The sequence below is a fragment of the Rhineura floridana genome, chromosome 4 (genome assembly GCF_030035675.1).
Source record: "Rhineura floridana isolate rRhiFlo1 chromosome 4, rRhiFlo1.hap2, whole genome shotgun sequence".
In the NCBI taxonomy this organism is placed as follows: Eukaryota; Metazoa; Chordata; class Lepidosauria; order Squamata; family Rhineuridae; genus Rhineura; species Rhineura floridana.
Genome location: NC_084483.1, coordinates 140,429,210 through 140,451,354, shown reverse-complemented (window position 1 = coordinate 140,451,354; position 22,145 = coordinate 140,429,210). Strand labels below are relative to the sequence as shown.

General features: G+C 39.3%; 1 protein-coding gene across 5 annotated transcripts in view; it reads right to left on the bottom strand.

Moving 5' to 3' along the window:
• The window catches only part of FMN2 (formin 2), a 340,988-nt gene that overhangs the window by 5,426 nt on the left and 313,417 nt on the right, over positions 1 to 22,145 (bottom strand). For all 5 annotated transcript variants that reach the window (XM_061624583.1, XM_061624581.1, XM_061624582.1 and 2 more), the window contains exon 17: positions 16,832 to 16,981. In XM_061624583.1, coding sequence (XP_061480567.1) covers positions 16,832 to 16,981 — 150 coding nt within the window. The remainder of the gene's footprint in view (positions 1 to 16,831; positions 16,982 to 22,145) is intronic.

Genomic DNA, 22,145 nt, shown 5'->3' with positions numbered 1-22,145 from the left:
AATTTGAGTTCAGTCCTTAGTCTCAACATTGCATTTGAGAATTTCTTCAAGTACCCTGAAATCCATAGTTGATCCTCCTCCTCCTGTAAACTTGGTTTAGGTCCCTATCTGATACTATATTTTAACAACCAAATTGGGTCAACAGAACCCCCAAATTTAATTTAATTAAACCTGGCATTGACCATCTATAAAGAAAATGAGAAATAACTACTTTATTAGTCAGTTTTAGGTTAATAGTATAGGAAGTCTTTACCGTTGAATGTTGACTACTGCATCAGTAATATTTAGGAAGCACTCCTCTACCATTTACCTGGGAACAAGCCCCATTAAACCTCTGAGTAGACATGTACAGGATTGCACTCTTAATAAACTGGAGGAGCATGTATAATTTTCATAGTTTAGATATAGGTAATTAATACTATTATAGCTGGCCAACTATACCTTTGCCAAGCAGATTGCTTCTTAACAACTCAGCATGATAGGTTGATTTTTCTTAATGGGAGATGGAAGCGAACACTTCGGAGAGTGCTCTTTCACCCAAAAAAACCCCAAACTGATGATGTGCTACCCTTAGAACTTTTCATTGTTCAGAGAAGTGAGGAGCATGTAACAATACAATTTTCAACATATTCTTACAAACAAACCCCGCCAAGGTGATGCTGCATTTCTTATACAACTGCAGACAGTATTCTCATTTTCAAAAACATCCTTGAATATGATCATTTTATTGAGACCTGAAAAAATTTAGCATCTAAACCAGAGATAGCCAATGAGGTTCCCTCCAGATGTTGTTCCCATCAGCCCCAGCTAACAATCCCAGTGGTCAGACAGGGGTTATGGGACATTTGGAGGGCACTACATTGGCTATCCCTGATCTAAATGGAAAAACAAGAACAGCTTTATTTTATTTATTTATTTATTTATTTATTTATTTATTTATTGCATTTGTATACCGCCCCATAGCCGAAGCTCTCTTGGAGGTTTACAACAATTAAAAACATTAAAAACAAATATACAAATTTAAAAACACATATTTAAAAAGCAATTTAAAAGTACATGCTAAAATGCCTGGGAGAAGAGGAAAGTCTTGACCTGGCGCTGAAAAGATAACAGTGATGGCACCAGGCGCACCTTGTCAAAAACATCATTCCATAATTTGGGGGCCACCATGAGAAGGCCCTCTCCCTTGTTGCCAGACTCCCAGCTTCTCTTGGAGTAGGCACCTGGAGGAGGGCCTTAGATGTTGAGCGTAGTGTACGGGTGGGTTCATGTCGGGAGAGGCGTTCCATCAGGTATTGTGGTCCCAAGCCGTGTAAGGCTTTATAGGTTAAAACCAGCACCTTGAATCGAGCTCGGAAACATACAGGCAGCCAATGCAAGCGGGTCAGAATCGGTTTTATATGTTTGAACCATCTGGTCCCTGTTACTAATCTGGCCGCTGCATTTTGCACAAGCTGCAGCTTCTGAACTGTCTTCAAAGGCAGCCCCATGTAGAGCGCATTGCAGTAATCTAACTTGGACGTTACCAGAGAATGGACAACTGAAGCCAGGTTATCCCTGTCCAGATAGGGGCGTAGCTGGGCCACCAACCGAAGTTGGCAGAAGGTACTCTGTGCCACCGAGGCTACCTGAGCCTCAAGTGACAGAGATGGTTCTAGGAGAACCCCCAAACTATGAACCTGCTCCTTCAGGGGAAGTGCGACCCCATCCAGGACAGGTTGGACATCCACTATCCAGTCAGAAGAACCACCCACTAGCAGCATCTCAGTCTATGCAGCTGAAATACATAAGTAAATGTGAGCTACTTTACACTTCTCTCCTTGTTTCCAAACTCATAGTTTGTCATCAAAACTTACCTTTGCTATGAGGGCTAGAAAATTGTGAGGTATTTTTCAAAGAAATTAAATCAGAATTCACAGGATTTTAAAAAAAGACCCTATGGGATGTTTTAAACTATCCATAGGATTAAAGAAAAACCTATGGGATGTTTTATACTATCCATAGGAAGCAGCCTGTCCACCTCTGAGTAATAATATATCATGATAATTTCTCTACAGCATCCTTACCACCTTTTCTGCTTCAGAAGGTTTATTGTTCTCATGAACCGAAGGAATCCTTTGCTTTGGCAGTCTTACTTCCTGCACAATTGTTTTTACCTACAAGCTCATTTCTTCAGATAAGTAAGCCATTTGTAAACAGTTGCAGGGAAAGAACAGAGCATTTCAGGAGACAGCATGGCTGGATACGAGCACTCCTGGAAGCTGTCTGAGACTAGTTTAGATGGAAAAATCTACAGACCAGTCCAACACATACACAAAGAAAATACCAAAAAATGCAGCCAGAGAAGTTTTGATCCCTCCCCAAACAGCAGATTGTGCTGGTAAAATGGGCCATTTGAAAAAAAGTTATCTGTGCTACATGGGCTTTCACCCTACACTGAAATATTAAAAGGGTACAAAGCCACAAACAGCAAATAAATGGGAACATATAAATGAAAGGCTGTACTGTATATGTGCACTTCTCCTGATAAGAGGAAATTATGGTTTTCTCAGTGCCAAACAGGATATCTGCAGCATAAACCTAAGAAGGCTTGCGTTGCTACTTTGATTGTGTTTGGATCAGTTTTTTTATAGTTGTTGTCTTTTTCTTTTCTTTTTTGGAGTTGGGTTTAATATTGCATCGTGAACCACTTAGGAAGCTCTGATAGGATAAAAAGACAGCATATTAATATTAATAAATCAGTATCTCTAGTATGTGGACAGGTATGTGGAGCCTCTCAATATCCTCCTCCCCCTGTTGTGGCGAGCAGGACTCCAGATGTGGAAGAGAGGAGAGTACAAGGGGAAAGAGGCAAGGGAGGGAAATGGGTAGGAGGAGGAACCACAGCTGCCCACATGGCAAGATATGCGAGTTCCACAAACATTTGACCATTGCACATCTTGAAGGAGTGGTTTGACAAGCTACACACAAGACTAAAAAAGGGAAGCACAAGCCAACATTTCTCAGAATGTTGGGTGGCTCTAAAATCCAATCCTGAAGTGATTTAGAAGATCACCTCACGAATGGAAAAAAAAGGTTGATTATAACCAAGTACAACATGCATTAAACAACTCATTGTGGAGGAAGACCTGGGAATAAAATCCCAGTACACCTAACAGAAATGGCCTAGTTTTCCCATTATATTGCAACTTGACTATCACATTTCAAACATCCTTCATCACACAGGTTGGTGGAATTCCCCGCCAAGAAAGGATTTTTCTGGTTCACAAGATTGTTCCTGTGCTCAGACTTCTGGGTAGAGAACTGGTCTCTGTGGAAATCCCCCCCCCACTAATTGGCTGTGAGCTCATCCCTTGCACCTGTTACCTGGTATGAGCTGCACTTCAAGGCTACTATGGTGGTTTTGCAAATTGGATCAAACACCTCTGTGGTGAGATATCATGTACACCCAAGCTCTGGAAAGTTTCAGCCAACTTCCCAATTCATTGGTCAAGAAAGCCCACCTTGCAGTTGCTAGGCCATTTCTATAAAAGTGATTTGTGTCCTTTGTTCTGTGCTTTACATTTCATCTCATGTCTTGGATCATGACATCTGTGGAGATCCTGTGCTACTTGCTGGTTCTGTGGGGTCATTTGCTCTAAAGTTTAGGCAAGTTAGCTTCTTATTTTAAGTCTTGTCTTGTAATTTCTTAATATCTTTTTATCTTCCTATTTCTCACTGATACACATTTTATTTTATGCTGCTATTCCTGGATTGTGAAAAGGTGTCAATTGCTCAAGGTTTCCTTGGGACATGCCATTTGTCAATAACTCTGCCTCTAGAAGTGTACTCAAGCCCACATGGCCATAACATGACTGGTAGATCCACCCCCACCCCCTATTAACTTCTCCATTGATTCTATAGGGTTAAAAATTGGGCTTATTCCCGATGGAAATTTGTCATCTTCTGAACATCATAGATTATTGTTGCTCTTCACAATCACTCTTTAAGTCCATCTGGGGTAGATTATGAAAAGTAAGCTATTTTGGTTTTTTCTGCTACCCGGTCCCTCCCTCATGTTTTCCGTTCCATCTCTAATTTTAATGTTATGTGCCTTCAAGTTGATTACAACTTACAATGACCCTATGAATCAGCGATCTCCAATAGCATCTGTAATAAACCACTCTCTTCAGATCTTGTAAGTTCAGGTCTGTGACTTTCTTTATGGAATCAATCCATCTCTTGTTTGGTCTTCCTCTTTTTCTACTCCCTTCTGTTTTTCCCAGCATTATTGTCTTTTGTAGTGATCACTGATTCATAGGGTTGTCATAAGGCACATAACAACAACAACAAACAACAACAACAACAACAACAAAGTGAATCATGTCTCTTATTATGTGTCCAAAGCATGATAACCTCAGTTTCATCATTTTAGCTTCTAATGATAGTTCTGGTTTAATTTGTTCTATCACCCAATTATTTTTTTTTTGCAGTCCATGGTATGCGCAAAGCTCTCCTCCAACACCACATTTCAAATGAGTTGATTTTTCTCTTATCAGCTTTTTCCACTGTCCAACTTTCACATCCATACATAGAGATCAGGATACCATGGTCTGAATGATCCTGACTTTAGTGTTCAGTGATACATCTTTGCATTTGAGGACCTTTCTAGTTCTCTCATAGCTGCCCTCCCCAGTCCTAGCCTTCTTCTAATTTCTTGACTATTGTCTCCATTTTGGTTAATGACTGTGCCAAGTATTGATAATCCTTGACAAGTTGAATGTCCTCATTGTCAACTGTAAAGTTGCATAAATCTTCTGTTGTCATTACTTTAGTCTTCTTGACGTTCAGCTGTAGTCTTGCTTTTGTGCTTTCCTCTTTAACTTTCTAATAAAGCTTCTTAATATTGAACCTAGGGTGTGTCTGCATACTTTTGACAACCCATGGATCTTTCTCCTATCTGCCAGACTGCAGTTTGGTGCTACACGCGTAGACCAACAGGAAGTTAAGATGAAAACCAGTTTAGTGTTAATTGTTAGCTGCTAATTGCCCCTCCAGGGTTGAAAATTAACTTGTAACTTTTGGACTTCTACACAGATACCCCCACATAGTGTGTGTGTGTGTGTGTGTGTGTGTGTGTGTGTGTGCGTGTGTGTGTGCACACGTGTGTGTGTGTGCACATGCATTTTAAAAAAAAGGTTTTTAGCTGGTTATCAAGCATGTTGTTCGAAAGGTTTTCAAATTCTGTCCTTGAATAAAATGTGGATAGATAGCAGAGGGTTAATCTAAACAAAGGGAACTGTTCCTTGTTTCCATCATAATTAAGTTGTTCCCCCCTCCCAGCACTTTTACCTCTCTATCCCTCTTATTTATTGTCAGGCAAATGTATACAAAATGTTCACTATGATTAAGACTGAAAACAGTTTGTAAGATGAATAAGATAGACACAGGGAAAAGAAACCAGACATTCCTGCAGAATCATTTTATCTATCTTCTGCACCAAACACTAGACTGATCATGGGCTTATCATGAGAGAATTTCTCCCATCTTTCAACCCAGTGAGAAAGGAAGCCACTTCCCTGCCACTAAGCATTAATAATTTTGTCTAAAGAAGTATCTCTGGTAGACGGATTCATTTCCTACTGGCTCCAAGTTGGCTTGGTGCAGATATCTTTACACTTTGCCAGAGTCTAGTAGTACATGACTAATTTAAACAGACTGACAAGGCTGGAATGTTCATGCGCTTGGTAGTTGAAGTGGTCACGACCAGCCTTCCAACAAGCTATGGAAGTGCTAACATTACTCTTTTTAAAAACATACTTATTAATTTAACCAAATTTACTTATTAATTCAGTACTTTGGAATAATAATAACAAAAGAAAGAAAGAAACCAGCAACTGCAATTTTAAAATGCAGCATGGTTTCTATTTTTTTTTAAAATCATGGCTTAAAACATTCTGCATTGATTTCTCAGGATTTATGCTACCAGAGTACTCACCATATTTTTAGATGGGTATTGAAGATTAGCTTTTAAATTTAGATCCACAAGCCGTATTACTTACATCCACATTTACACCCTAAGAATGGATGTATTATTCACCAACATGGGCCACACTAGTAATATCAAGAATGGCCTTCTATTATAGTCTATATGACTTCTTTCTTTCTTTCTTTCTTTCTTTCTTTCTTTCTTTCTTTCTTTCTTTCTTTCTTTCTTTCTTTCTTTCTTTCTTTCTTTCTTTCGCAATTTACTAATCAATGGTAGTTGTTAGTCATGGAAAATATTTCCTTTGCTGGTGCTACAAAGTTACTTGGCATTGTAACTTGGTCCCCAAATAATTTAAGAATAAACTTAATATAAGCATGTTGGTATCTCAGCAAAGCAGCAACACTTCTTTCAGCTAAAATCCACAGCATCTTTTATGAGGGTCAGGCTGATCTACTTTGGTGGCCCATGAACTTATTCATGTGTGAACCCTCAGTTATTTCAAGACACTACTTGCCCCTGCCCTTCCATGTTTCCTATCATAGCTACACAAGACAAATAAGAGAACCATAGTGAGCTCTTCCAAGATTTTTGATTTTCACTAAAAAGCATCATAGGAGGGGATAATATAGCTTGGGAAAATAGTGCAGGAGAAAAGATTAAACACTGCCTGCCCAGTTTCACTGTTCCAATCAGGGCAAAGGCAAGAAGGAGGAACTGGGGAACTACAGACCAGTCAGCCTTACATCAATCCCTGGAAAAATTCTGGAGCAGATTATAAAGCAGTCAATCTGTAAGCACCTTGAAAGCAATGCAGTGATTACTAGGAGCCAACATGGATTTATGAAGAACAAATCCTGCCAAACTAATCTCATCTCATTTTTTGATCGGGTAACCTCCCTTGTAGACTGCGGGGATGCTGTGGACACAATACATCTCAACTTCAGCAAAGCTTTTGACAAAGTGCCCCATGATATTCTGATTAGCAAGCTTGCTAAATGTGGCCTGGATGAAACAACTATAGGTGGATCCACAGTTGGCTCCAGAATCGTACTCAAAGAGTGCTTATCAATGGTTCCTTCTCAAACTGGGTGGAAGTAACGAGTGGGGTACCACAGGGCTTGGTCCTGGGCCCAGTGCTCTTTAACATTTATATTAACGACTTGGATGAGGAGGTACAAATCATGCTTATCAAATTTGCAGATGATACAAAGTTGGGGGGCATAGCTAATACCGTGGAAGACAGAAAGAAAATTCGAAGGGACCTTGATGGGCTGGAGCATTGGGCTGAAAACAACAGAATGAAATTCAACAGGGATAAATGCAAAGTTCTACACTTAGGAAAAAGAAACCAAATGCACAGTTATAAGATGGGGGATACTTGGCTCAGCAGTACGACATGCGAGAAGGATCTTGGAATTGTCATTGATCACAAGCTGAATATGAGCCAACAGTGTGATGTGACTGCAAAAAAGCCAAATGCTATATTAGGCTGCATTAACAGAAGTATAGTTTCCAAATCGCGTGAAGTACTAGTTCCCCTCTATTCAGCACTGGTTAGGCCTCATCTTGAATATTGCGTCCAGTTCTGGTCTCCGCATTTCAAGAAGGATGCAGACAGACTGGAACGGGTTCAGAGGAGGGCAGCAAAGATGATCAGGGGACTGGAAACCAAGCCCTATGAGGAGAGACTGAAAGAACTGGGCATGTTTAGCTTGGAGAAGAGAAGACTGAGGGGAGAGACGATAGCATTCTTCAAGTACATGAAAGGTTGTCACATAGAGGAGGGCTGGGATCTCTTCTCGATCATCCCAGAGTGCAGGACACAGAATAATGGGCTCAAGTTGCAGGAAGCCAGATTTCGACTGGACATCAGGAAAAACTTCCTAACTGTAGAGCCATGCGACAATGGAACCAATTACCTAGGGAGGTTGTGGGGTCTCCAACACTGGAGGCATTCAAGAGGCAGCTGGACAGCCATCTGTTGGGAATGCTTTGATTTGGATTCCTGGATTGAGCAGGGGGTTGGACTTGATGGCCTTATAGGCCCCTTCCAACTCTACTAATCTATTATTCTAATCCATTTCATGCAACTCATGGCAGCTTTTAAGTGAATATCAAAACACGAGTCAGACGATTTTATATCAGTCATGAGAGGAAAGAGAGGTGGTGGAAGCACATCTTCTGTGGTTCCTCAGGCTGGGGGGAGGGGCTCTTTCTCTAGGCAAGGGAAAGGACAGAAGGGGCAGAAAAGCAAACTGGTTATGAAATGGGCATGAGAAAGGGTCTTGAGAGAAGCAGAAGTGTAAACAGAAGGGAGAAGAAATAGTTGAGGTGGAAATAACCATCAGCACCAGTGGCAGTGGTTGTGAAGGGTTTAACCCTTGGGCAGCACGAAAGATTTTCTATAAGCAGCTCTAAGAGTTAGGAACCTTAGCCACCACTGATCTTGTTCATAAAACTCCCACCTTCCTAATCTTCCAGCCCCAAACAAACAAACAATTATAATTCCTGTGTCTCCAGGTGTCTTGTCATAAAGTGAAGTTTGCTAGCTTCTATTCTGAAGGCTAACAAAAGATCTCTTAATTTATTTGGAGAGGACGTGCCTTGAGCTACAAGATTAAATGCCCTTCTTTGGAAGAAGCAGTGACAGCTCACCGGCATGCTACTTCCTATGGAATACATAGCTACACAATGCCAGACTTTAAATCGTTCAACAGCAAGCTTTAAATCATCCTGCCGAGTAATCTGTAGGGAGACATACCAGTCTTTCTTCAGAGGGAGATCAATGAGCTGTGGAGACATATTGGCCAGGAATCTCTTCTTTCATCTAGATGTACAACATGACACACCAGGTGCCAGCCTAAGTGCTATTCTTGCAGGAATGGGCAACTTTTATAGCTGAGCAAGTCCAAGATGTATCTTAGGGTTTGAAAGTGTGGCAGTGTCTGTTATGCTGAAAAAATCAAATCTGACATTACATCAAGAACTCAGATAATTTTACTTTATGATAAAATTTATAAGGTGTAGGCTTGTTTGCAATTATTGGAAGTTGCCATAAGTTAAAACAGTGTGTGTGTTTAACAAGTTTAGCAGTCATCAGGTGTATCTGTTGTTTTCCTTTTTCAGCTAAGTGGAAACACTTGCATACACAAATTTCTACATCACTGGGGCTCCTATGAAAGGCAAGGGCAGATCTTCCTGCACACAGTGAAAGGGAAGCTCAGCTTGTATGAAGCTCAGTGAATGGGGAAAACTATCAATATTGCAGCAAATATCACAAAACATTTTGGCTCTGCCCTCATTCCATCTGGTGCAAAACTGGTTCCACTGGGGCTATATCAAGGTACGAACTGATGAGAAATCTCACTGCTCTCAGCCGCTTAGGCAGCCCAGGAAGTGTGGGCTTTCCACCACCTAAGACAAACATAAGCCAAGTGGGTCAGGAGGAATGACACAATCTTCAAAGATGTCTCCACCATCCCTCCCCTTACATGTCATTTGTTTTTCAGATCATTCTCACTTACAGTCTAGATCTATGCTTCCAGTGCTATTGATAGCCTTATCCTCCATGAATGTGTCTAATCCTCTTTTAAAGCCATCCAAGTTGGTGGCCCTTACTACATCTTATGGGAGCAAATTCCAGAGTTTAACTACTTGCTATATGTACTTTCTTTGGTATGTTCTGAAACTTCCAGTGTTCAGCTTTATTGGATGACTGTGGGTTTTAGTATTATAAGAGAAGGCAAATATTTTCCTCTATCCACTTTCTCCATGCACAATTTTATACACCTGCATCACACACACCCCTTACTCATCTTTTTTTCCAAACTAACCCCCTGGCCAAATGTTGTAACCTTTCCTCATAGGGAAGGTGTTTCAGCCCCTTTTCTGTGCCTTTTCCAGCTCTACAACAATATAGTTTTTGAAATGCAGTGACCAAAACTGTAACCAGGAGTTATATCCAAAGTAGTGCTAAGGAACGGGTCCCATGAGCACAAGGATTTCTACTTGCACAACGGGAGTTCTCCCCCTTCTTCACCCCACCGCCAATCTGTTCTGGGGTTTTCCTCAATCCTCCAAAGCAGATTTGGGGAAGGTGTGGGGCACATGTGGGGGAGCAGAGGGGAAAAGTACCATTGCACAAGCAGAATTCCAACTTTGTATAAATGTATAAAATAGATTTGTATAACAGTATTATGATACTGGCAGTTGCATTTTCAATCCCCTTTTTAATGATCTTCAGCATGGAATTCATATTTTTCACAGCTGGGTTGACATTTTCACCGAGTGATCCAGCACAACCTCAAGAACTCTGTCCTGGTCAGACACTGCCAGTTAAGACCCTATTAGCGAATATGTGAAGTTAGGAGTGTTTGCCCCAATGTACACTTACATTGAATTGCATTTGTCATTTTGTTGCCCAGTCACCCAGTTTGGAGAGATTCTTTTGGAGCCCCTTAACATTCAATTTTGTTTTTACCACCATGAACAATTGGGTGCCATCAGCAAACTTGGCCACCTCACTGATCATCCCCCATTCCAGATCTTTTATGAACAAATTAAAAAGCACAGGTTCCAAGTGGAAGAACCATTTCTTACATCCCTCTTTGGGAGAACTGTCCAATTATTCCTACTTCCTTTAACCAGTTACTGATCTATAAGACCTGTCCTTTTAACTCAGTATCCCATATGACATTGTGAATGGTCATTGTGCTTATTTTACATATGATGGAGCTCTTGGCTCCTGCCAGGAGGAAGGGTGGGCTATAAATCAAATAATAAATAAAAATAAAATAAATAAATTGTCACAAACTGTATTTTTTGCATTTTTAACCTTTCAATCCTACCGTTTATATTTTCCTCACCCACATACATTTGTGTGTTCTTCCAACTAAGGACAATAAGTCTTGCATCTGATAAAGTGGACAACACTCTGGGAGCTTCCAAATAACCTGTTTATTGAATATTTATCCTTATTTCATTTCAGAGAGATTAGTTGATGAGCATTCATTCTGATATGTTTGTGGGGAGGTTAGATGAAATTGCAGTAAAGCACCTGTTATCCCACACTTTCTAAGGCATATCCCATCACTTTCCTTACTGTAACAAGTCAACTCTTTTGGGGAAGTGGGTTTGTTTGACAATCTGAATTTGCCAGTATGTGACTGAATCCCACCCTAAAAGAGCAACAATCTGGAAGCACCCTATCAAAGTTTACGTTCATAATAAATTTGTTAGTCTTTAAGGTGGTACAGGGCTTTTTGTTGTTTCTAATGCCTTAGTGACTGTCTTAAAAAGTACTTCCCAGCAATTAACAATTAACAGTTATTTGTTTATTTAAACTATTTATAACCCACTCTTCATCACATGATTTCCAGATGAAGTACAATATAAAATCTACCAGGTTTTGTTTTAAGTTTTCAAAGCAGTTCCTATATATTGGACTGGATAATTAGCTATTACAACCAGCAGGATCATATACAAAAACACATCCATACACTGATGGAAGAGACACCTATACCCTTCTCATCTAACTTATGTGAGGTTGTGGAGGTGATGAACTGGGGCCTAGATTCAATAATGGGCTGGACAATAAACTGAAACTGAATCTTCAGTGGAGGACTGAGGGTGATGGTTCTTGGGTTCTTGGGAATTGATAAGCAACCAGCTGTGTATAGGGATTGCACTCTCCCTAAGACAGCAAATTTGAAATTTGGGGGTATTTCTAGATCCAGCATTGTCACTAGAGGCCCCGAAGAAGACTCAAAAGCTTCAATGAATGCAAACACAGTTGCCAGAATTTTGACTGTTGTGCATGGGCACCTGCAGGATTTTTTTCTCTGGGGAGGAAATATTCCAGATAAGTATATCAATAAACATACATACATAACTAACATTTAACAGCAGGTCTACTATTTCTGGTAGATCTGGCAACTGAAAGGTGTTAACGTATGAGTAGACCTAATCTCTTGAAAAACTTGTAGACCAGGTCTACCACTGTTATTTCTCAATGGGCATACTTGCATCCAGACAACATCTTTCCACTCACTACTGAAACCCTTAAGTGTGTCCTGTCTCCTTCTACACCCTTCAGTCATTAATTAATTGCACTGCTGCTCAAATCAACTTCATAGCCACCCCCCTGCATTTCCCTAAGAAAACCCAACATGCCAAAATAACAACATTGGACTACACTTTAAGATCATACTGGGTTACTTTGGGCTGGTGTAACCCACACTCTCTCAGCAATAGCCCCTGCAATATGGGTGCAATAAAGGTGGATTTTATCTGCACTGACATTAGCACACTGGCATTAGCAGAATAATTTGTAAATGTTTACAAACTTAGGGGGAAAGCAACATTTTTGGATATGAAAAAAGATGCAAGTTACAAAGATCCTAGACTCCTGGCTTTGCTGCAACATGACTCATGGCGGGTGGGAAGAGATAACTGTACCCCTTTCCTCCACTGCAGACACCCATACTGGTAGGGCTCAGGCTATGCATATTATCCCAATTTAAAAGGCATTCTTTTGACTGCCCATTCACTTCTGGGCTAAATTTAAATTGTTGATACTTACCATTAAAGCCCTAAATACCTTGGGATCCCAATACATGAGGGGTTGCCTCCTCCCCAATCAACCTCTCCATGCTTTTAGATCTTCTGCTGAGGCCTTTCTCTGTGTGCCTTCTCTATCAGAGGTATGTTCTTCAGGGCAGTCCTTTCTTAGCAGTGGTACCCCAAGGGGTTTGCTTTTGGTGCCAGGAAAAACATTTTTATGTATCCAGGCATTTTAATCTGCACAAATCTTAGTCTGCTTTTAAGGATTTTGTTTTGTTTTCTTGTATTAATCTTATGTCGTACACCACCCTGAAATTAAAATTGGATAAAGGGTGGTGTGCATGTGCTGGTTCGTTAATTAATTTCTTAATTAATGTATGCCTAGAAGTCTCAACCAGAAGTCTTCAGAAGGTAGCTGTGAACTGTTGTTCTAATAACAGAGAAGCAAATTCCTTGAAAGGTGAAGCTTAGGTTCTTAAGCAATGGGCTGCATTCCTGCTCAATTTCTTCCCCAAAGTTCTTCATGCCTCTTTGGCAGTTTAGCCAAAACCTGAGCCCTTCCTTTCGTCCTGCAGGTTCAACTAGAGACAGTAGTTATAGCACTAAGAAAACTAGAGCATCTGTGCTTCTCCCACTAAAAAGAAAGACAGGAGGGGTATATGCCACCCTTCATGGGAACTTAATATAGGCTATTTATTTCATGAAGAAAACCTTCAACCCATTTCAATTTACACCCCACCTAAAACAAAAGAGAAAAGGTAGCTGATGACGGCGTTACAAAACCTTGGAATGAGCTATTAAGATTCCTGCCATCGGGTTGGAAGAATAAGTTGCTCTCTCATACCCAGAAGTCTTCCCAGTGATGAATAGTGATGCCTAGTAAAAGAGCAGAGCAGTCACACTCCATAGCTGTCAATGCTGACTTAAGAAAATCCTTGGATACCCTCATGTATTATGAATGACTGGAATGCAACCCATTGTTCTCAAAAGCAGTATCTGGTTACCCAAAGATTCAGAAACATACCATACTAGAGATTTTTTGGAAGTTTGTATTCAAAATAAAATTCTGGAATACAGAGAAGGGTCAAAGGTTTCAGAGCAAAGTTAAAATATAGATAACAGGTGTAACATTTGGACATGCTGATGTCAATGGGAAGATGACCAAGTCCTGCTAAAAATTGGTCTAAGAAACTCCTTGGATATGGAAAGACATTCATTCATTCATTCATTCGATTTATATACTGCCCTTCCTCCCAGTAGGAGCCCAGGGCGGCATCATTGATGCAATGGAGTAAAGCCTCAAGATTCAGCTCTGGTAAAACCTAATACCATTAATTCTTTCCATTATATTACTGGAGTAAAACTGGAAAACTGAGTTAAAAGCAATTGAGAACTGATTCTTTAAAAAAATACTATCATAACAAAATAACTATAAATAAGCTTATTAGAAGTGCATTGTTGAAAGGAGTCTGAAAATAAATAAAACAAAATCACTTCAATTACTGGATTCTTGTATTTCAATCATCCCTAGACTGAAGATTTTGAAAACTCCTAGGCTAACCTCTTTTATTGCTAACTCATTGTTAGGTATTTCTTGATTTCCAATCTAAATGAGTTTAACTCCTCTCTTTCTCTTAACAGCTGTGGTAAAAATCTTCATCCTAGTAGCTGATATCAGAAAATTAAATTTATATTCCATCCTAATTTTCTACTTTCTGTGGGATCACTAAGACTACATAGTCAATGATCATATATGAATGATGTCATCCCAAAGACCACAGGAGACTGAATATGACTGAAAATGCCTGTCATCAAAATTCTCCAAAATTTTCTCCAAGATAGGGCTTTATTCTACAGGGGACCAAATCATATCCTCCAAGCTCAAGATAGCATCATCACAAAATATTGGAACCATACTTTGCCAGAGTGTTATGATTTAATAACTTAAGAAAATAAGAACTATGTCACTCAGATAAGCATTTCTTTATAAAACTCAGTGTGACCCCAATAAGGCCAGGGCTTAAGAGTATCTTATGATATGAACTGAAATGGTTCCTGAAGGCAGTAGCTTCAAGTGACTGAAAAGTGCTGTCCGTGGCTGGTTGGTGCTGATGCATTCAGGCAGCACTGCTGGAACGTAGTTCCATGCATGACAAATCCACAAAAATATCAACAGAGGGGTTGTTGCCTTTGCTAGTGAAACAAACAAGCACAACTGAACAGGAGCAGTAGATGCATATGAGGACCCAATCCCCCTTGTCTTTCTATAGATATAGAACTTCACTGCAAGATCAAGGCTAGACTGGAAAGGCAAGTCTTACACACTTAGACCACATTCACACCATACATTTATTCCAGTAATGGCTTCCCTCCAGAAATCCCAAGGAGTGTAGTTTGTGAACAGTGCTGAGAGTTGTTAGGAGATCCATATTCCCTTCACAGAACTGCCATTTCCAAAGTTCTCTGGGATGAGGGACTGACCATTAAACCACTCTAGAAATTGCAGCTTTGTGAGAAGGAGTCTCCTAACAACTCTCAGCACCCTTCACAAACTACACTTCCCTGCATTCTTTGGGGGAAGCCCAAATGACTGTTTAAAGTGGAATAATAGTGGAATAAGTGTATGGTGTGAATGTGGCCTCTTATAATATGAGCTTGATTTCATCAACTCTTTGCTGTTCTTTCAGATTACCTAACGCTAGTTATTACTATGGATAGGCATGGATTGGCTTAATGATGAGTGTATGGATAACAAGGCAGCATTAATATTTGGAAGTCCAGCATAACACTTGCATTGCTTTTTCCTTTTTATATTCTTGAATAATCTGTAATGCATTACTTAAAGGTATTAATAACATCAAGTCAAGCTTTCAGTAAAGCAGTTAGTACTAGAAAAATTGATGTAAAATGCCTAGGACTCAATAAATATAACATCCAATGTACAAACTCTGTCTTTCCATGCCTGGCAACTGAGGCTGCTAATTGGAGGACTGGGCAGGACAGAAAAGGGATTCTACTTATAGTAGAGAGCAGACAAATAATACTGGTGGGACAGGGAACAGAAGACATTATAATTATATCTCTGATAGTTATAACTTAGGACAAAGAGGTCACTCTGAATAAAGTACTTATGGTGATATCAAAGAGTGATTCAGGCACTGGGATGGAAAGGCAGACAGAATTCACCATAGCATGACTGAGTCCACTTCAGCATCAAAAAGTAGCTCCTTTAGGAGGAAGGGTGGAATACAGATTTAATAAGAAGTAGTAGTAGTAATGACTATTTCATGAAAGCTTATGCAATAATAATTTTTGTTAGTTTCTAAGGTGCTACAGAACAATGTATTGATTTTAACTTTAGGAATGGACAGTATCAAGGGCACCAGCCATTATTATTTGTATTTATTCAAAGATTTATATCTTTTCTTCCCCAATTAAGACTAATATTGTTTATGACAGTAAAATATAATAAAACACATAATCATAAACAACAACAATACAGTCTCAGCCATAACATCATAGTATGCCAGCCTAAAAGTCTCCAAAGTCTTGCTAAAATAGGCAGTGCCTAAAATATTCATGGAAAATGTGAACTTTTATGTACATAAATTGTGCATCAGAGTTACTGCAGAAAATGTTCTGAACCATCTCAACTACACGTCTCTTCACGATGGGTGCCTGGGTAGGGTTTCTTCTACCACTGTTGCCAAGTGAGTTTAGAGAGAGAATCTTCCCATGCAGGTCTTAGGCCATTAAATAGGAATGGGGAAACTGGCCCTCCAGATGCTGCTGGATTCCAACTTCCATTAGCCCCAGATAGCATGGACCAATGGACTGAGATGATAGGAGGCATAGTCCAATGACATCTGGAGGGCCTCAGGTTCCCCATCCCTGCCATTAAGGGTTAGAGTAACTGGCAGGTAGTGCAACTGTTGTAAGATTGGCTAAATGTGTTCCTCATTCCTCATCACATGAAGGAACTGGTCTGCTGCATTTTGCAACATCTGCAATTACCCAATGCAAGAAAGAAATGACAGAAGTGAAGCTGGAGAACTTAAAATTGTGCAATAGCAGATTGTCTGCTGCAGCATGTCAGGAGATATTGGAGTCTTGAGTGCCAAACAGGAGAATCTGTGAGTATTTTGTAGCAATTACTTATGTACTGGGAGTTAAGAATTTATTATTATCATGATATTTGAACAGTAAACATTTATATCAAGACAATTTTAATAAAAGGTGCTCTTATACACCTTTGTAATATTTAACATCTTGTATCTAATAATTTTAAATCAAGATACCCACCTTTCTTGCAAAATAAGCTTATTTTCCTTCTTCCAGAACTCTTTAAAATCAGAACTAAATTCATGCCAAATGCTGAAGAAAGCATTTAAGGATACCTCCTTCTCGCCCATTTTCGGTTTCATGCAGAAATATGCTGCAGTCTCCAAAAAGCTGTTGAAGTAAACAAATACGGCAACTACTTTATTAGCAACAATGAGAAACATTATCCATCTATCATACACATTGACAGTATTGGTAAGTAGGCTGATACTTAGCACAAATGTAGACCTGACTCTTTAATTTTCATATTCTGTATTGTATTTACTTGGGAAACTTGAAGTCTGGTATTTATCATACACGTGCACTATTGTGGGTCTTGAGTTAATTTAAAGACATAGAGACGTATTCAGCTGAGTCCTACTCAGAGCAGACCCACTGAAATTAATGAACCTAAGGTAGTCATGTCTAATAACTTCAATGGGTCTACTGTAAGTAGGACTAAAATTGAATACCACTCATTATTATGAAATAAAAATAAATGCCATGTACTAATTGTGCCCAAAGATAGGCAATAAATCTTTGAATTAAAAATAGTGAATTAATAACAGTGAAAGAAGCATAGTTTTAGAAAAAAGTTCTACTAAACTGCAGAAAATCTCTTTGCTCTATCTTTCTGTTGTAGCACTACATTCACATAGTAATTTGTTAGGACAGAAGACAATCAAATAGTGAATCTTTCCAGTCCAAACAGAGAGTGTGTGTATGTGTTGCAACACAGTTGAAATACTTCCTAATGGCAGACCTATTATGGCAATCTAGCACAGGCATAGAATGGATGGAATGTTGGACTCTGGGAATTCCAAAGCAATATTCCTCCTTGGGAAGGGGGGATATGCAGTGATAGCTAGGAACAATCTGAAAAGGAGCCTACAACATCTCCCTTCTTTGGGTTAGAGGGGTAGCATGGGCAGCCAAGCACATTCCTGTACTTGCGTAATTCTATATGCATATGCATGTGCCCATGTCTGGATATCATAAGGCAGGGAGTTCTATAGACTGGGTGCCACCACTGAGAAGGTCTTATCCTGTGTACCAACAGCGATGGCAATATGTGGACCAGGGCATCCTGTATAGACCAAAGTATGTGAGCAGGTTCAGACAGAGATAGACAGCCCCTTAGGGTGCAGCTGTTTAAACTTTCTTAATTAGGCAGTCATTTTAATGTTTATTTTGTATTATTTTATGGTGTTTTATGTTTTATTGTATAGTTTGTTGTACCTGTGAAGAACCTGGGGCCACCCAGCCAGCCAACCTGATATATCTGGTCCCAGCCAGGCACACCTTGTGCCACCCTTGCTAGGGCTGACTTGAAGCCAAACACCAACTCGACAAGGTAGGTAGATTGCCACCATCCCTTTAACCTGGTCTCCTACCCTGGGCCAAAGGGAAACCCAAAGTGCCAGAATAATAGACCCGTCAGAGATTCCACAGGACAAGAGCCTCAGGCCAGAATCCCAGTTACACACTAGCTTGTGACTTTCTTGCCAAAGAATTACCCTTACAAGGAACACACTGAAGAAATTAGAGGTAGATTTATTAAAATAAGAATAAGTGCAAAAACATAGCAGCATATGAGTTCCTTAAACCAAACACCCAAAATGTTAGGTATATTACCAAACACAGAAAGTTCAAGTCATGTCTAAAATAGCAAGTCTGTCTAACCTAGCTGAATACTTACAAACATAGGAAGATAAGCAAATTGACCCCATAGTTTCACATCTCCCTAGAGATGGACATCATCAGGCAAGAGGGGGCATTTCGCAAAAGCACCAAATCACTTTTATGGGAAAAAGTCTGGAAATGGCTAGAATTTAATGAGCCAGAGGACTTTCAGGTGATGGAATATTCCAGGGGTTTTGCACCCTAATGGACATACAGTTTGCCTTGAGGCACCAGCCTCATAACTGATAACACAGGTGTTTTCACTCTGCTTTCAATTAATTTGCTTCAGCTGTGAAAACTTACTGTTTCTCAGCACTGAGGTTTAGGCCTTAATCCAAGTAAGATATTTCCCCACAATGCATTGCCACAGAGCTATTTCGTTAGAGCAAACAAATCTTTTTCACAGCACACTGCCTTGATATTTTATATGAGTTGGTTTTATTATTTTTTATATTTTTATATATAAACAAAAGAAAACTTGTGTCACACATAAATAAATAAATAAATAAATAAATACCTACTTGCTGACTCAGGCAATTTGCCTCTTGGTACAGTGACATTTGCCAGTTCACAGATGAGTTTATTTTCCATTTAAGGACAGCTAAGCATATCCATTTCAGACTCATGTTCATATGCTATGATTTCTGTCTTGGGGAACAATTTGCAGAAACATACAAATGAATAAATAGTATGTTTGCAGTAGTTGCAGCTAGGGAAGGAGGAGGAATTTGTTTGGTTGACTTTTCACAGCAGACTGACTTAGTCTGATGCTCCTGAGCTTGCTTGCTGATCAGAATGCAAATTCCAGTCAGATTAGACACTTCTCTGGATTTTGCAATGCAGTTTTGGTGTGTAAAAAGTGTGGACAAAAAAAGTATTTTATGTAAAATACTTTTGAAATGTATTTTATGGATTAAAAGCACTGAAAAGTGTGTATTTTATATAAAAGTGCATATAAACATGTATAAATACTGACTTATTGTGTTTTCTTTCTGAAAATCCACACAAAATGGGGTGACTGAACACCAGTGAGACTGAAATGCGATGGAATTAGCTGCTCAGTCCATCCCTACTTGCAACAATCTCTCCAAATAGGGCTGGAGCCCTAGTCCTAGCTGTGGGCATATTGGTTCTTCAAGTTAACAACCGAGACATGATCTATGCAAATTATAACCCTCCCAAATTATGACCCTCTAGTAGAGCTGTATTATTAGTAGAGCTCTATGGTCTTGGTGACAAATATCATAGAGGGTTCCTATTCCCATATTTGTGGCATTTTATCTGCAACAATTAGGATTTAGAAAAGGGACAATTGAGAATCAAAGTTGAACATCCTCCAAGGGTCACACTGTCCCTCACATACGCTCCAAATGTACTAACTTCATAACTTGCTTTTTGTTGCCAGGAACCTCGCCTGCTTTATGACTCAGGCCATTTGCTTTGGATGGTGCAGTGACTATTAGCTTACATTTGCTAATTCACCTTTTCTTTCTGAACCACGCCTAAAGTTATGCAGGATATGCATGGTTGGGAAGGCAAGTGAACAGGATGGGGGGGGGGGACCAAGCAGCTGCCAACAACTGAAAGGCTAGAAAAAGTCAGCAGTTAGACGAATATGCCACTCCTTCAGCAGGAGATGACCTTCAGGGTTTTTTTTTTGTGGTGGTGGGGTTATTATATTTTTAGGGAGCATAAGTGACAGTGAGGGGGCATCAGTTTTACTCTTAATTAAATGTGCTGAACAATATTTGTGCATTTTTGTCAACAGAAATAGCACTGAAATATTTGATGATTTTTGTTCTTGTGGTCTCTGAATATGAAGCAGCAAACATTAGTTTATATGATACCAAGCTGGCCAGTGAAGACTAGCAATGTCAGATTTCAGCTGAACATCAGAAAAAACTCCCTAACTGTTAGAGCAGTACGACAGTGGAACCAATTATCTAGGGAGAAGGTGGGCTCTCCAACACTGGAGGCATTCAATAGGGAGCTGAACAGCCATCTGTCAGGTATGTTTAAACCTGGATTCCTGCATTAAGCAGAAAGTTGGACTCGATGGCCTCATAGGCATCTTCTAACTCTATTATTTTATGATTATGTGATTCTATGTGGCAAGTTGTAAGCTCTACAAAATCATCAGCAGCCATTGTCCAATCATGCTCAGTAACTGTGTAAAGGGAACTGACATTGATTCCCAAACATGCACAAATGGCTGTTTAAAACTGCATCTTTGATTTTCAGACTTCACATGTTGTGCACCATTATACATGCAGCAATCTTGTATGCCATATAAAATCCGAAGCTGTCCTAGGAATGAAATGATAGCTCCACGGAACAGCACCAAGTTTACTCAAGGATGTACAAGATTAAAAGCATCACATTCCAAGATGCCCTTCTGGGAGCTATGTTTAAATGTAAGATACCAATGAGACACAATTCTCCATTTGAATCCTTTTCAACAATTAGGAAGCCAGACTAGATTGAAATGAATAAATGAAATAAACAAATAAATGCTCAATGAGTTTAATAAATAGCACTAATATTTACTGGAGATGTGAAGGCTTTGGCTAAGAATACTATGGGATCAAAGGAGGCAGGTCGAGCTTTTACACTGATCACTGTTAATCTTGCTGGGAACCAAAAGAAAGTTGATTCAGTAACAAAAGAGACATTTAACTACAAGCAGAATCCCTTTATCTAAACTGCTACAAATAACACTCAAGTCCTCAGCTAGGTCACTTCTACAGCAGTGGACCTGTTTGTAAAATGCAAAATATCAGAAACTGGCACACGGTCAAAAATAATATACAAATATTACTTACATAGTAAATATGTAGAATATGAGCTGCAATACAAGCAGGCTTAAAAACAGGACTCCCGAGGAATTAAGTTGTTTATCAAGTAAGCAAAGGTAAGTTGCACTTAAAATAATCATTTGTTCTGAGAAAGTTTCCCATATATGGTAGTTCAAACATCCCTCTAGCATTCATTTATTTTTAAAAAGAAAATAAATGAGTGAATGCAAGCTATGGCATGTTGTCTCCCATGCCTTTTTATAATAAGATGATTCTAATATACATGGAGGGTAAAGGTCATAGCCTTGTACTTGGCGAGAAAGAGAATGATGTGCTATTTTCTTTCTCTATGATTTTAGCATTTTAAATAACATTTTTTTATATCTGAAGGACAACATATTTACACAATCAAAATTACAACGAATATTCTGTGTATTATGAATGTGACATCAGATAACTATTTTTAGGTGGAAGAATCACCATAAGGAGTCAATTACTAAGGCGAATTTTTGACAATTTTTATTTATATGGAGATCTGCATGTTCAGTGATGAAGGACCTTCTGTTATTTGGTTTTTAATTATATAATTGTTTTATTAAATGTTATTGTAAACCACTTTAGGGCCCTTTGCTAGGGCTAAAAAGTGTGGTATAAATACCCTTGAGAGGAAGTTAGGTAGGTAGATAAGATTCAGACTGGATAAAGCACTATACATAAACTCACAAAAATCCACAGAGGCTTTTAGAGGCATCAAATGGACACTTCTTTCTAATATCCACAACTTGAAGGTTTTTGTGTGGAGAGAGGCAACTGAAAAC